Below are 15099 nucleotides of genomic sequence, written 5' to 3'. Positions count from 1 at the left end.
TCGAAATGAACGAAAAAGATGCTTATTTACGTGGCAGTATGTTAAAGGCACCATGTCTCATCTTTCTTTCCAAGCGTATGCTACAGTGTTGTAGTCGTATTTGCGTGTAGTCAAGGCCATTGAAATTTTGTTAAAAAATATGCATTAAAATGGAAAAAATGAATTGGATCTATAACAGGTACATTTTAAAAGTGTTAAAACTGTGGGTGTGAATGTATAAGTGCGCGAGGCGTCAATCCCAATTGGATTAGGCAAAGGCGACAGGGGGGAGCAGAGCAATTGAAACGAGTGGTTAATGCGGAGTGAGCTTGGATCGAAACGATTATTTTTATGTAATAAACTTTTTGATAAAAATTCGTGACAATCGTTGCTCTCGTAGCCAGCTTGATCCTACAAAACTGTTATAAGATTCTATCATTTTTAACGCCTTTTTAATTTGCATGCAATATTTGCATCGAAGTTGTATAACAGTACTTAAAGTTCAAGAATAGCGATCGATAATACAATTGGCAGTATATTAATTATTTCTTGATTACTTATATTTTGATAATATATAGTAAATTCCATTAAGCTTGTTTTGAATGAATATCTGTTATCCTAATAGAACTAGTAAAGATGAACTCTTGTAAATACTACTGTTTATTTTCATTGACTGCATAATTATAATATAGTAGCAATGATAATGTTGTTGATGAGGACTACGATGGTTATAATAATAATAATAATAATAATAATAATAATAATAACAACAACAACAACAACAACAACAATAATAATAGTAGTAGTAGTAGTAGTAGTAGCAGTAGCAGTAGCAGTAGTAGTAATTATAATAATAGTAATCATCGAAGTAACTACAATGAAGTGATGGTAATTGTCGTAGTAAATAGATAGTAAATAGTAGCAGCGGCAGTACTAACGACGATGATGGTAATATAACATTACATGATATAGTATACCGATACAATAGAAATAATAATAATAATAATAATAATAATAATGACGATGATGAATGATAACATTACAAATAATAATAATAATAATAATAATAATAATAATAATAATTGTAATGCTCGAATCGCAACGAAAGCAGAGAATATACAATCCTTTTTCTACAACTTGTACGTTGCGACAGTGCTGCGACCTAGCGAAATATTACTACGCACAAAAAACCGAGTGCGTTTCATATCATTTTTTTCAAGCGTTATCATATATTATTATATTTATAATTATTGGTACTCTTTCTGAGCGTGGCTAGGTCATGATAATATATTCAGTAACTATAAACAATTGTTGCACTATTTATTTTTCACAAGCTTCGTCATGACCTCACATTATATCAGTAAACGATTAATGTACACGAACTTTTTACTTGTCACACTGTATTAGGGACAACGTCATGCAGATCTATACGACCATCGCATGGGTAATTTATAATTTCGATATACACAAAACAGTCTTCTTTATCGACGTCTGTTTTTTTTTTCTTTTCCCCCATTTTAATGGTGCTCTACAAAATGTAGCGACGGTCGTGTAATATCTTTGTCGAACTACATTTTTCCGAAAAAATCTGGATTTTACATTATCGTATACCACAGACCGCCGTCGTGCCCATATACAGAAATATGAGTCTTGTGCACATTTATTATCTTCATATTTAATGTAATTAATTGTTAGGGTGATCGATTAACACCAAGTAGCGATACGTTGTGCGTACCAGTCCAATCGGTTGGCTCTTTCGAATCCCACTGCACGTTGAACTGAACAACGCGTTGTAATTGCAACATTATAATGTTGAAGTAATCCGCATAGACTTTTTCTTTTGGACAATACCAGTCTGTTCCCGATGTATCGATCGAGTTCATTTTTCTCGAATTTTTTTTTTTTATCATCTTTTTAACATTCATTGCAGCATTGCAATTAGTTCGCACTATTTTTTTTTTCGAACAAAGAGGAATGTTCGATAACGTGATTAGTTCGTTGAATTCATGAGTTAATTCGGAGAAGCATTGGTGTGTACAATGACAATATCACGTATTTTTCTTTCCATCGATGCACCAAGATTAAATTATTCTAACTAGACATGGCCAAGTATCAATTACGATTCCTAAGCTCGCGAGCTTCTTTAAACTGGCAAATACAATATCATTTGGAGCATTGTTTTTTCCATGTACGAGAACAATTAATCATTATCATTTACCTTTCAATCGACGTCATGTCAGTATGATCAAAACTGTATTCTTCAAATGGTAGAACGAACGCGGTCTTTTTTCACATTCACTCATTTTGTTGATTCACTTCTTCCTTATTCTCATTATCCTGTGGATTTACATTTGGTTTAGTACTTCCTTGCTGAGCACCAGAACCATTGTCGTTGATTTTATCATTATGGGAATCTGTTTTCTCATTTGTATCCATTTTGACGTTTCCTGAATGACAACAAAGTAAAATAAGAAATGTCTTCTTAAATCTGTAACGTTTCATCGATATAATGTCGTGTCAAAAAACAAACCTTGAGTAGAATAATATTGCTGTTGCATCTTCATATTACGTTGTTGCTGCTGCTGTTGATGCAAATTCGATCTGTGACGATTAATTTGAGTCTGTGATGGTTGTTGTTGTTGCGATGGCATGCAATTAGGCTGCTGCTGGGTAGGATTATTCGGATTTGGACCTGGTGTGAATGGAACAACTGGTCTTTGAATCGGTGGTGGATACCGTTGTTGCGACGATTGAATACCGGCGCGTGGTGGCATACCCATACCACGTACATTTTGCTGTAAAACCTGTCATTTAGCTAGTGTTAGTTTTATAATAAGTAATGCTTGTACTTCAATTACATTACAAATACCGGTTTTTACGAAACTTAACCGTTTGAGTCCCAAGCAGCGCGACTGCGCTGTTCGGGATTCTTCGACAGTGGTTTTTCAATATACCCTGGGACTCAAACGGTTAAATTACATTTTCTTCTCCTGTCTCCTTCGTTCATTATTTCTTTGTCTTACGGTCATGAGTGAAAATTCTTCTTATCTAAGGTATACTACTCTATAAGTATTAATTATAAATGAATTTTGTAACTTAGCAAACATTAAAAAAACATCCATGCTAATGAAATCCAGTATTTGTTAATCGGTTATTTCGTTAATGATGTTTGATTAAATGTAAGAGCGATACATACATAGTTATTATAACTGCTTACCAGAGCAGATTGATTAACGCCCTGATATTGTTGATACTTGTAATGTTGCGTGGGACTTGGTTGTGGTTGTTGAGACGAAGATTGTTGTTTACAGTTTCTCGACTTAGGAGACGGTATTTGTGGCGCTGTGACAAACGTTTGCCATTATTGTACATTGCAAAAATGATCAAGATAAAAACAAATCAAACTTACTGCAACTGAAAACTGATGCAAGAGCATCTTGTTGATTTCCTGACGGGCTCTTTAATTGTCTCGGTTGTTCCTGTGGTTGATGCTTGCTAAGAAAATTGGGCCCCGCGTTTCCCGGTCCCGGAAGTCCTCCCGTGGGATTACGAAATTGCTGAGCTGCCGCAGCCGCGGCAATTTGTAATCCGGAATTGGATAAAAAGCCGGAGCTAAAATTTTGTAGCCCAACAGGCGTAGCACTGCCAGTTGCCAAACTTTGGCTATGTTGGCCGAATCCTTGTAATCCGTAATGAGTGCCCGTCTGTTGTGTAGCACCGCCTGGTTGATAAAAACCTGTTTGCGAGCCGGGAAATACATCTGAAAATGTTGTTAGACGGGCATATAAAATATAAAAGTAACAATACATAAGCAGCGAAAATCGGTGTGTATTCAAGATTCAATACTTACCAGCCGAAGTCGCGCTATAATAACTATTGGCAGAGGCTTGGACATTCGGACCAGGTCTCTGTACCAATTGGGAGTTGCCCATGTAACTGCCACTCACGCCTAGTACTTGATTTGGATCATACGATATGTACGTTAACTAAAAAAAAGAAAGAAAAAGAAAGAAAAAAAGGACTCGTACATATGCCACAAACAATTCAGTACGTTATTTAACCCAAAGAGTTAATGAATCTTAACTATATCGTTGAACTAAATTAAGACGTACTGAGTTCGGTTGTGGAGCAGATGGTGCTTGGAAATGTGGAGCTTTTGTTCCAATAGCGCCAATGGGTTGAGAGGATGGCTTCACACTCGCTGATATCAAAGAGTTTGACGAGGAACTAATAAGAACTGTATTTGGATTATTACTGAGCTGCTGGTTTTGTCCGAAAGGGGGGGCAGCAGCTGCGGTCTATAACAAGTGAACATTATATATAATATTGTAAGTTTTCTTGAAATAAAGTATGCTATTCTACTTACAATGCGATACTGGGAAAGATTGTTCTGATACATATCCGGAGTAGGTGCATTTGGCGCATGCGGTGGCGGTGGTGGTGGTTGCTGTAAGTAGACGTTTTGTTGGCTAAACGAATTTTGAAGGGATGGCGCATATGGTGAATACTGTGTGAAAGAAGACCGGCTCTGGTCCAACTGAAATGCTCCATAAAGACCTCCTGCTTGTGCTGGTAATTGACCAGAACCCGTGTTAAACAATACGGCTGGTGGGGAAGGTATAGCAGACATACTGCCATACTGTGCAGCTTGAGAGCCTGGGTATTGAGGGAACTCCTAAAAGAAAACAAAAGATACGGTTTAACTATGTTATAGCAATAAAGAGGTGACTGCAGACAAAATGTAAAAAAGCTGGAAATGCCCTTCAAGAATAAAAGCACCTGATAATTTATGTGAGAAGGTTGTCCAGTAGAGTTAAATGGAAGTGGGCTCAATGGTCCTTGAAGACTAACGGAAGGATGACCAATAGGACTTTGACCTGCTCCGATAGGACTTGGTCCAGGAACAGTTGAACCAGACTGGCCACTGCTGCTGCCCGAAGATTGTTGCTGCGGCTTCACCTGCGGGGGAACCAGCTGCGCATCAGGCAAAGAGTCAGCATCTTCCCACAGGGGACATGGTGTTTCGTTATTTAGTTTCCTATTTACATCACTATCAACTGCCGTTCTAATTGATGCTGACCGAATGACACGTATTTCGAGAAACAATCTTTTTCTCCTTTAATCTTCTTCTAAACTCTGGTGAAAATAGTTAGGTTCATCGCTAACCGCGTAAGCTTCATAAAAAAAAAAAAAAAAAAAATAAAGAAATAAAAGAAAAGTAGAGGCCAACAAAAAACGAAGACTCTTACGCAGAGAAAAGCCGTGATTGGATGATGATAATAAAAGCAACAACGACGATGAAAGTGAAGGTAACATATTGAAATGGCAACGAGTATAATTAATCTATAAAATGATTATATACTAATATTTGTACAATGAAGAGTCTTATAGAGAAAATGATACGTGTTTTAAATGTAAACAAAATTGGATTAACGATGCGCGTTAGCCACTTACCTTTCTGATTTTCACCATGGTAACTACTTAAGGGAATTTTTAACTAACAAAATGAACAAATAAGAAAGTATATTTTACTTGAATTTATGTTGAATGCCGAGTCAATTTCTAGTGATGTAATAGCTTAGATATGCATGCATGATAATATGATAATTAATGTTCGCGAAATGATTTCTCACCTTGCACACGTTCGTAGAAGTGGTTATTTCACTTTTCATGTTATTTTGATTGTACTGTTGATGAGGACTGTAACTATCGTCGACATCTGTACTTTCGAACGCCTGAGGGAAAGTATTACCGCTACTGACAACATTGCCATCTTCGTGCTCGACCACCGTTGGCATAGGAGGGGCATTTTCCCACACTTTCTTCACCGATGCAATCTTTAAATTGAGCTCTGCAGTGGAGGGCGAAATAGTACTTTGGCCAGCAGCCATATGCATAGATCGAGTCATTCCTAAGCTTTTACTTTTATCTTCCGTCAATTGCGTGAGGTCCGAGTCAAAAGTGAAGTCCAATTTCATGTCGGCGTTATCTTCATTTTTGTTAAAGGAAAGAGGCATTTGAATTGGTTCTTGATTCTTGTCTTTCATCAAATCGTTCGGTTTGTTCGAAAATGCGACAGGAAGGCTTTGCTGTTGTTGCTGCATAGAAGTAGCATTACCTTCCTCTTCCAAATCCACGCGCTTCTCAACACGTTGTTGTTGAGTCTTTATATGATTTGGAAATTTCGTTTTCACTGCCAGATCGGAAGGACCAGCCTTGGTAGTTTTTGAATAATTTGTATTCTCAAAAATTAAAGTTTGCACCGGAGGCGAAGAAACATCAGAAACAGAGTTTTTTTCTACCAGCTGCTCTTTCAAACTCTTCCCGGTTTTTTCGCCGTTTGGTGAATTTCGTTGGCTACTGTTTCCAGAGTTCACTTGTTCGTTTACCTCGTGACTATGAACGTGACCGTGATCATTTTGTGTAGACAAACCTGGCATTAACTGAATATCAGTAGGAACAGTCGATGGAGAATTTGATCGTAACTGACTCGTTGTAAACGGTTTGTCCCAAGCATTAACGGATGGTGGTGGCGCTGGGCCGCTCGACGAATCTTTGCCATAGTTGTTGTTCGAGTTGTTCACTTTATTCGAATCGTTAGCGTCTGATGGACACATCTGCTGTTGTTGCTGTTGCTGCTTCGCTAAGCGTTGTTTTTGAAATCTTGGAGCAACGAATTTCTGACTTCTCGAAGCTCTGTCATACTGTTTTTGCAACATATTCGCAGGTTGTAGAATGGTTTGACCTAACAGAGGTGGTATATTTTGCATTTGTTGCAAAGAAGCCGGTTGCGAACCGTTTGCCTTCGACTTTGAACGATCACGTTCTCTATCCTTCTCTTTATCGCGTTTTATTGGTTTCGACTCTTCCTTTTGGCTATGCCTAGATTCCTTTACGTTTTTCTTCGAACGAACTTCTTGGAAGCCGTCGGAATCGACCTTATCTTCCGTAGCATTAGATCCATCCTCGGCGCAATTATTCGTCTCTATTTCACATTCGATCGTCGTCTTTTTTTCTTTTATCTGAGACTTCTTGTTAATGTCGTTAAGAGCTTGGTTAACCAAATTGGGGTCGCTTAACTTTATTTCATCTATACGATTCACCGTACTATCTTTTGTAGTCGATTTATTCAATATCGTTGAATTATTTCCAGAAGTTTGACTTCTTGATCTTCCATTTTGAACTTGACTGGTTTGCATCAGTGGTGGAATGCTAGAAGAGTGACTTTTCTGGTTGCCAAAACCTAAATTTTGCAAGTTTCGTTTTTCTGCGCCGGGTGCACGGGATGTTACATTGGAAGACTTTAAATTCTTTTCTCGGTGTTCACGGTTATTTCCTGTCTGCTCATTTCTGCGAGCGTGTATATTCGATCCTAGAGCATTTAGACTGCTACCTGAATTTGCACGTGCAGCAAACTGTTTGTTCCGACTGCTACGTGATTCTTTATGGTCTTCCACGTGTTCCTCGCTGTTCTCCGATGTGGTTTCCCAATCTTCGTTCCCTACGTCTGAAGAGGCTTGTTTCGACACGTTGCTGCTGCTCCCACGATATCGTGGTTCACGATTGTCTCTACCCTGCAAACACAGAACGAGTTTATACATAAATTGATCGAATTCGTTGAACAGTGTGATAGGATAAAAAGAACTTGATCGTTTCCCAGAAAGGAATGATTTCTCAGAAACGATATTAATACTGGAATATTTCTATTTTCAAAGATTTTTACATTTAATTCTAATATCGTCCAGAATTTTGAGACTTACCCTTCTGCTGCTGCTGCGGGTTCGCTTTGAGCGTGATTCTTCTTTACGAACTTGCACCTTTTGCGAAGTAGCGTTACTGCTTGCGTGATTAACGTCTTGTTTACTGGAAGGTTGTTGAGCCTGCTGAGACTGTTGGGAGGATTGTTGATTTGGAGACTTGGAACGTTTACCGGTTATTCCAGCAGTGAGTGCTTGTTGCTTTGCTATAATTTTGTCGCTGGCAGACTCGACCTGAGAAGACACCAAGGAATTTGTTTCCTTTTCGGGAGTAGGTGTCAGTGGATTCTGTCGTGTGGAATTTTGTTTCTCGTCGGCGCTGCGTTCAGACGAAAAAGGACTCTTACTGGAGGGTGGTCCGTATCCCTCCATACGGCTGCCTGTACTGGTCGCGCTTCGAATTCGAAAACTACCTCGACCACGACGAGACGGTTCACCAGATGGCGCGAATCCTTCGCGGCTAGATTTACTGTCGTACGCTCGTTTCTCGCTACGCTGTGACTGAGAATAGTCAGTTCGTTTCTCGTCTCTGCCGGATACTTCACGGTTACGTTCCTCTTTTTCTGCTTTCTGGTTAGGTTTCGGTGACCTAGAAGATTTCTTCTCTTCTTTGCCAGACTCGGTCGAACAGGATATCTCATCGGCACTATTCTCCGAATCTGTGTGTCCGTATGAACCGCTTCTGGCGGAAGCTGGCCTACCAGCAGTTCTAGGACCACCCCTTCGTCCTCTTGACTCTGAGCCACGCCAACCTCGAGTATATATACTACAGGTACCTCCCCATTGGCGTCCTCCTCGAGAATCACGGACTCTCGAATTCGATCCTCCGCTACTAGTTCGATTACGAATACTTTTCTCCCGTTTCTCTTCTTTTACTTGTTGCTCCGTCGCGTCTTCGTTCAGAGTGTCTTCCCTCTTCTCTGAACTTAATTTGTCAAAATTCTGTTTTATGTCGTCCGCATCCTTATCAATTTTAACAGGCTCCATTGTTTTTTCCTCCTCCTTTTCAAACGTTGGAGACACAGCATCGGCCCATGCTTTCGGAGAATTATCGCCTCTTTCTATCGTTTTATTATTATCGTTAACTCTTTCAATTTTTCTACTCCAAACTTCGGTTTCCTTCTTCGTTTCCGCAGAAGGTTCTTTCACCTGATCCTTCTTATCCTGTTCCGAACTCGCTCGTTTCAATTGAGTTAGATTGCGTTTCTCACTTTTCAATTCGTCTGCTTCAATTCTCTCTTTGGTTACCGGTCCGAGTGGTTGTCTCCTTTCTCTTTCCCGCTCCCGGGTATCTTCGTGATACGTGTCACGCTTATTTTCTTCGAAATCAGCAACTTCGTTCACCCAGGAACTACAATCGCGCAACTTGTGCGAATCGTCTTCGCGCAAAGACGTTTTCGATTCTCGTGAAGCACGACTGTTACGAGAATCTGGTCTCTGAGGACGTTCGTTACGTTCCACTCGCTCTTCTCGTTGCGTATCGCGGCGATTATCGATCGATCTGTCTTGTACGATACGCTCCTCGCGCCACTCTGTACTCTCTGATCTTTCTCTTTGATCACGATCTCGTTCACGATCACGCTCACGCTCTCGATCACGATCACGCTCGCGTTCACGGTCTCGGTCACGCTCACGTTCACGTTCGCGCTCGCGCTCGCGGTCACGATCACGGTCACGATCGCGGTCACGGTCACGGTCACGATCACGGTCACGGTCGTCAAAGGAATCCTATTGATGAACACAGATTTCGGATTACAATACATGAATATACGTATTACTATTAAATTTTAATTAACATGTTAACGATAGAAAATTCTAAATACCTTCACATAATTATCATAATCCTTCTTAACCTTGTTATCTCTTTCCTTGTTTTCCCTCACATCTCGGTTGTCCCTGTTTGCTCGATTATCTCGAACATCTCGACTTTCTCTGACCTCCCTCGTTTCTAGATTGTCCTTCGAATCTCGATCTTTGTCGTCGAAGTATCTTTCACGCTCCCAAGAATCACGAGAATGTCCTTCGTCGTAATCATGCTCCCTGTAGTTTCGGTTGTACTCGTCGTAATAACCGCCAGACTTGCGAGTATCGTAAGGTCGATGAGAAGAATGACGGTATCGATCATCTCGGAGAAGCGATCCACGATAATCTCTAGATGGGGGTCGATCGTCGTCCACTGAAGTAGAGATGTCCGAGTCCGTTCTACTCCGACGTTGTGACGGAGCACCATGCGACGGTTTCAAGCTATTGTCTACTAATACAAGTTTTATTGAATATGTAATATGTATTATTTACAAGAGAGTAATGAAAGTAGAAAAATATTTAACTATAAACTAAGCCTGTTATAAATAGTAACATAATGAATTGAAGTAGTGAAACGAATTATTCTTAGAACTAAAAGGATTGAAAACAAATACTGCGAAATGATATACTCGAAGCCACTTACTTAAAGAGCTGTGACTATGAAGCCATCTACCAGGATCATATTGCTGGGAGAATGAAACAGATTGGGCAGATGACCTTTCAGTATTAGGCGAAATTCGATTAAACCCAGCATTGCTTCTCTCCGCTTGTTGTTTTTGAAATCGGGGCGGTAAATTGTTTTGAAAATGACGAGAAAATGCTAAATGTTCACGATCCCTCATGTCTCTTTGATCACGATCGCGATCACGATCACGTTCACGATCACGTTCACGATCACGATCGCGGTCACGGTCACGTTCACGTTCACGTTCACGATCTCGTTCTCTTTCACGTTCGTTACGCACGGTAGGATCCTGTTGTCTCATGAAACTTTGCCGATCGTTTTGTCGGAAATCTGACATTAGCTGATCACGAGAATCTCTGCCATATTTCGGGCCATCTCTAGATTCACGTGATTCGCGGGCCAAAGACTTTTCATCTTTACCTTCGGAGGATACGGTGCAAGACCGTTCTCGTTCTCTGTTTTCTCTTTCACGTTCCCAGTCGGGAACCGGAATCGGAACAGGTGGAACACTTATCAAACCTTTCGATTCATTCGACTGTCCGCGTTCTTCTTCTTTATACTTTCCATGTTTCTCCTTTAACTTATGCTGCTGTACATCCTGCAATTTTTTAGCTGCTGCCTGTCTGCTTGATTCTTCGTACATTTTTTCTACCTCCTCTTTGCGTTGTTGAGCACGCTCAGCAACGGATGCAACTTCGACTCTTACTACTCTGCGCCTCTCATTCCACCCTTCATCGTCTTCCACCCCTGTTTTTAAGATAAAAATGAAACATGTATAATTTAGTACATATGGATACTCAGTCAAGTGTCACGAGTGAATGAAAATGAATTGAAATGCTATAAATATATTATTATTAACATAAATGTTCTGACCTCTCAAAGAATGCACCGAGTGCAGTTGTGACTGACCGCCGTAACTACCAGACCCATTTGATCCACGATAATCACGAGGTAAAGAGCTCTGAGTCCATGATCGATGAGTTTGTTGATCTCGAGATTCTTTCGAATCTCGATTATCGTGATTATCACGATTATCTCTAATCTTATCTTTATCTTCTGTTGTATTTTCTTCAGGTTTGTCTTCTTTAATATCTTTTCTTTCATCTTTTTTCGATGGTTCAGGATCGGCTTCATCGTCGCTAAACGTAAGTTTTTTGTTGTAATCAATGTCATCGTGTGCCGCCCAACCAGCGTCTCGAGAAATGTCGTCCATTCGTGTAAGATCCTCTTCTTTGATAATTGGTCGGGTGACAATTTCCTCCTCGGGAACACGCTCACGTTCCTGTTGACGAGGAGGCGGAGGAGGGAATCGTTCTGAGGAATAATTAACCCGCGGTCTGGTGGTCCCACCCGAACCCGTGTTTGATGGAAACTGCGAAGGGAACCCACCAGAAAAGTTTCCTCGATACATCTAAATTTGTTTATATAGGTTAACAGATTTTGGGATCTACCATTCGCTAAGAAAGGTAAAAAATAATAACAAAACTCACGAATGGAAGAATAAGTCCTCTGTAGTGATGTAGATTTGGACCAACTTGATGAGAACCAGTCGTTAATGCATTTTGGCTGTTTGAAGAATTATGAGGGCCTCCCTGGGCCATGGCCATGTTGGGAGACTGGACCAAGTTCTGTCGTCCGCCGCCAGATATGTCGGCATGTCCTCCCGATCCAGTAATGTTCAGTGGGGGGGCCTGGACCCCTGAAGTGGTCCCACTTCCGGGACCAGTTGTTCCTAACCCTACACCACTGGGTGTACGGCTTCCACCTTGTATCCAACTTCCTTCCGCTAATAAATAATTTCATTAAATAAGTAATTTAAGCTGTTTCTCGTTCAGCATGACTAATAACGGAGTTGGCTGTGAATTTTTGAGATAAAAATATTGTCAAATTAAGGCTTACTTTGTGGTCGTAAACTTGGTCCGGGTCCATATTGAGCACTTAATTCCCGATTTGTCGATTGCTGTTGTTGGCCTCCTGATGCAGTGCCTGATCATCAGTAAGTATAATAGTAACACAAACAAATAATTATTGTCCCGATGTTATATTAATTCTTAATTTTCTATTTGATTCTTTATTTTATACCTTATAAAGAATAGGCATGTTTAAAAGAAATTTAATCATGTAGTAAATTATATGAACAAGTAATAATTAATTTGTGACATATACTTTTTTATATGAAGCATCATTGATTAAAATATAATATAAATAAATTTACACGATACAAGCAGTATTGAATACAATAAAATTGCAAAAGAGAGTAGAAAGTAAAACAAACTCTTTTACAAGAATTTAAGTATTATAATTAAGTAACATTTATCACAAAGTACCATACATTTATGTGTATTGTAAAACAATGTGTTTTTACATACCATCTCCAGATTTGCTCATTATCGCGCTCCATGATGATTTGTTGCTCACATCGGAAGAGTATGAAGACTGAGAAACGTTTTGTTGTCCTGGGAGTAAGGGATGTAGTGATGTTGTTACAACAGTTCCCGCTACACATTGTGCGGGTGAAGAATTTGACTGTTAATAAAACGGCGAATTTTATTATTAAGGTTCCTTAATTTTTAATAAAAACATGAATTATACAAGTAAGGAAACAAGTTGTAAATATTAAATGTTGTCTAGCATATATTAAACATTATTGTAAAAGAATAGATGTAACAAAATACTGGTATCAGATTTGTAATCAATTGGTGAATGTAATACAATGTTTCTTTGTCAATGTTATTACAAAGCAATACCTATCTATTAGCACAAGTCTATAAATCTTGTTTAAAAGATATAACTGAAAAATACAGTAAAAATTGTTAGCAGTTTTGAACATGTGTTAATAGAAAATTTACAGTAGTTATATCCGATGAAGTTACAACTGTAGTGGTTGTTGTTGTTGTTGAATCTTTGGTAGTAGCCCAACCACTTCCTCCACTTGGTACAAGACTAACAGCTGGGTCGCTACTACTGTGTTCACTTTTCAAACTTGGCAGATTAGCAGGAGGTCGTCGTGCCGAAGGCACCTTTCCAAGACTTTGCATTCCATGTTTGCGTGGTAATGTGTTTTTCTGTTGATGTTGCTCCAAAGATTCTCCCTATATCCATAATAAATCAGATACTGATGTAGCTTTTATTATTTTTCAATGATATACAATGAATTCATAATTCATGAAAAGCAAAAAGAAAAAGATTTTTACACCAATTATCATGAAAGTACACACAAATTGCACGAATGGAATAATTGAAGACCACAATGAATGTAAATGAACTCTACTTAGCTAACTCACTCTATATTCCCTGTACAAGCTATTGATGTCTAATGATTGGAACTTGGATTTTCCTTTCTCCCCCTTCGACACAAGCCCTGACAGAGTAGACATGCTGTCTGCAGGCAACCATTTAGTACCAATCAGACCCAAAGAACGAACCTTTTGTCTGAAATCATAATTTATTTCTTGTGTTTTATAAATGTTTTATTTCATTAGTATCATAATAGAAACTCTCCGGTTGTGGAAATATATGTAATTTTCCAGGTACATATTAATAACAATAATAAATAAAGGTATACTTTATATAAAAAAATAAAAGTAAAAACAAAATTATCTGCTGATCTCTCTTGCATTACAATTTAATAATCATTATAATCTATTCCAACATAATATTAAATACATAGCTTATTTTATATCCATACAAAATTATTTGTTCTCATAAAAAAGTAAATAATTGTATTTATTAAATAAAAATAATATATACAGACGAGCGCGGGCATGCATACACATGCAATAAAAGCATGACACTAAACTAAATTTGATGAACATTAATATAATTGTTGGGAAAAAAACGAGAAATAATGGTAACTAAATTGATTAGAAAATTAACTAAAAAGGAGACCATCATAATATAAAAGTTACGATGAAAAACATTAGCAAATACAATTATACAAAACTTAAGAATAACACTTATGTACGTACAATGAACTACACAACAAGAAGGTTGACAAGAACGTTCGATGCGGAAAGTGAGCGAGAAAGAGAGAGAGGGAGCGCGCGAGAGAGGGCGAGAGAGAGGAAGAGAGAGTCGGATAGCTTTGTTATGTTGAAAAAATGAAAAAGAGAAACGCAGGCAAAAAGAAAATAGCAAATGGTTATAAAAATACAAGAATATCGAAGAAAATAAGTAACCGTAGTTAATCGAAAAGAAGAGGAACAGTTGGAGCGTAACATTCTGACCCAACCCCTCGATCGTGATGTCAAAGTCACGAAAATTCAAAACAAAAAGATTCGCATCGAAACAGTCATAAATTTAGTTAATCGGAAACGATCCGCGGAATGGAAAGCTTATAAAATATTGAAATGATGCGATGACCATAGAAATTTGGAAAAAGCATTCGAGGATGAATGCTCACAGGACGAAGTTGAATAGCAAGGTTTCCACGTAGAAAAAAAGATTTGGACAAGGAAGCAAATCAAGGAAATAACGACTTACCTTGGTCCGTCCAAATGGGTTTCTAATTCACAAAAGGGTTAATTCCCAGTTAAACTAATTAAGATCTGGATCGTCGCGGATTACAATTGTTACAAGCGTAGCGCCTGCGAGACACAGATACTTCTTTTCCACAATTCGTCCAAGATGGCGAATGCGCGACTTTCGGCTCTTCTTCCGCGATCAATACAATTACGTCATACGACCAAAGAGAGCCGTTTGCACAGACGCGCCACTCGTCCGGATTTTCTTGTCACTCCGTTATGACTTTCACGATTAAGTTTTTTCCTTTCTTATTGTATAAAATATAATGTTATTTTCAATTTAAATGACCTTAAATGCGCTTTTTACGAGTTAAACCTATGCCACGATACTCGATATGTTTTTTTTACCTAA

The 15099-nt window shown here is 38.8% G+C and overlaps 1 protein-coding gene across 6 annotated transcripts; it reads right to left on the bottom strand.

Moving 5' to 3' along the window:
- Positions 1–1490: 1490 nt before the first annotated feature.
- On the bottom strand, positions 1491–15086 carry LOC122398584 (protein PRRC2C). 6 transcript variants are annotated; one of them, XR_006259200.1, is made up of 20 exons: positions 14707–15085; positions 13509–13656; positions 13074–13316; positions 12594–12750; positions 12124–12210; positions 11715–12010; positions 11098–11635; positions 10183–10971; positions 9560–9990; positions 7740–9464; positions 5613–7553; positions 4759–4953; positions 4346–4654; positions 4092–4277; positions 3830–3965; positions 3389–3739; positions 3176–3321; positions 2510–2783; positions 2198–2426; positions 1491–2127 (listed from the first exon to the last, which is right to left on the bottom strand). XR_006259200.1 is itself a non-coding variant. In XM_043398617.1 (19 exons), the coding sequence occupies exons 2-19, from the start codon at positions 13599–13601 to the stop codon at positions 2275–2277; spliced, it is 8010 nt and encodes a 2669-aa protein (XP_043254552.1). In that variant the 5' UTR covers positions 13602–13656; positions 14707–15086; the 3' UTR covers positions 1491–2274. The 6 variants fall into 6 exon arrangements, 5 of the variants coding, with proteins under 5 accessions (XP_043254552.1, XP_043254548.1, XP_043254550.1 ...); XM_043398617.1 differs by having other exon boundaries at positions 1491–2426; positions 11098–11596; positions 14707–15086; XM_043398613.1 differs by having other exon boundaries at positions 1491–2426.
- Between the last annotated feature and the right edge of the window lie 13 nt (positions 15087–15099).

Source organism: Colletes gigas, unplaced genomic scaffold (genome assembly GCF_013123115.1).
Source record: "Colletes gigas isolate AHSC1104 unplaced genomic scaffold, ASM1312311v1 Colletes_gigas_Sc00011, whole genome shotgun sequence".
In the NCBI taxonomy this organism is placed as follows: Eukaryota; Metazoa; Arthropoda; class Insecta; order Hymenoptera; family Colletidae; genus Colletes; species Colletes gigas.
The sequence above is the reverse complement of the archived record's forward strand: the minus strand, read 5'-3'. Positions and strand labels throughout refer to the sequence as shown.

Excerpts from the sequence above, each read along its gene's own strand:
- LOC122398584 (XM_043398613.1), bottom strand. The coding sequence starts at position 13,601 with ATGTCTACTCTGTCAGGGCTTGTGTCGAAGGGGGAGAAAGGAAAATCC. Across the intron at positions 12,011-12,123 it reads ACCAAGTTTACGACCACAAA|CGGAAGGAAGTTGGATACAA; the intron begins GTAAGCCTTAAT and ends ATTATTTATTAG. Across the intron at positions 2,427-2,509 it reads GCAATATTATTCTACTCAAG|GAAACGTCAAAATGGATACA; the intron begins GTTTGTTTTTTG and ends GTTGTCATTCAG.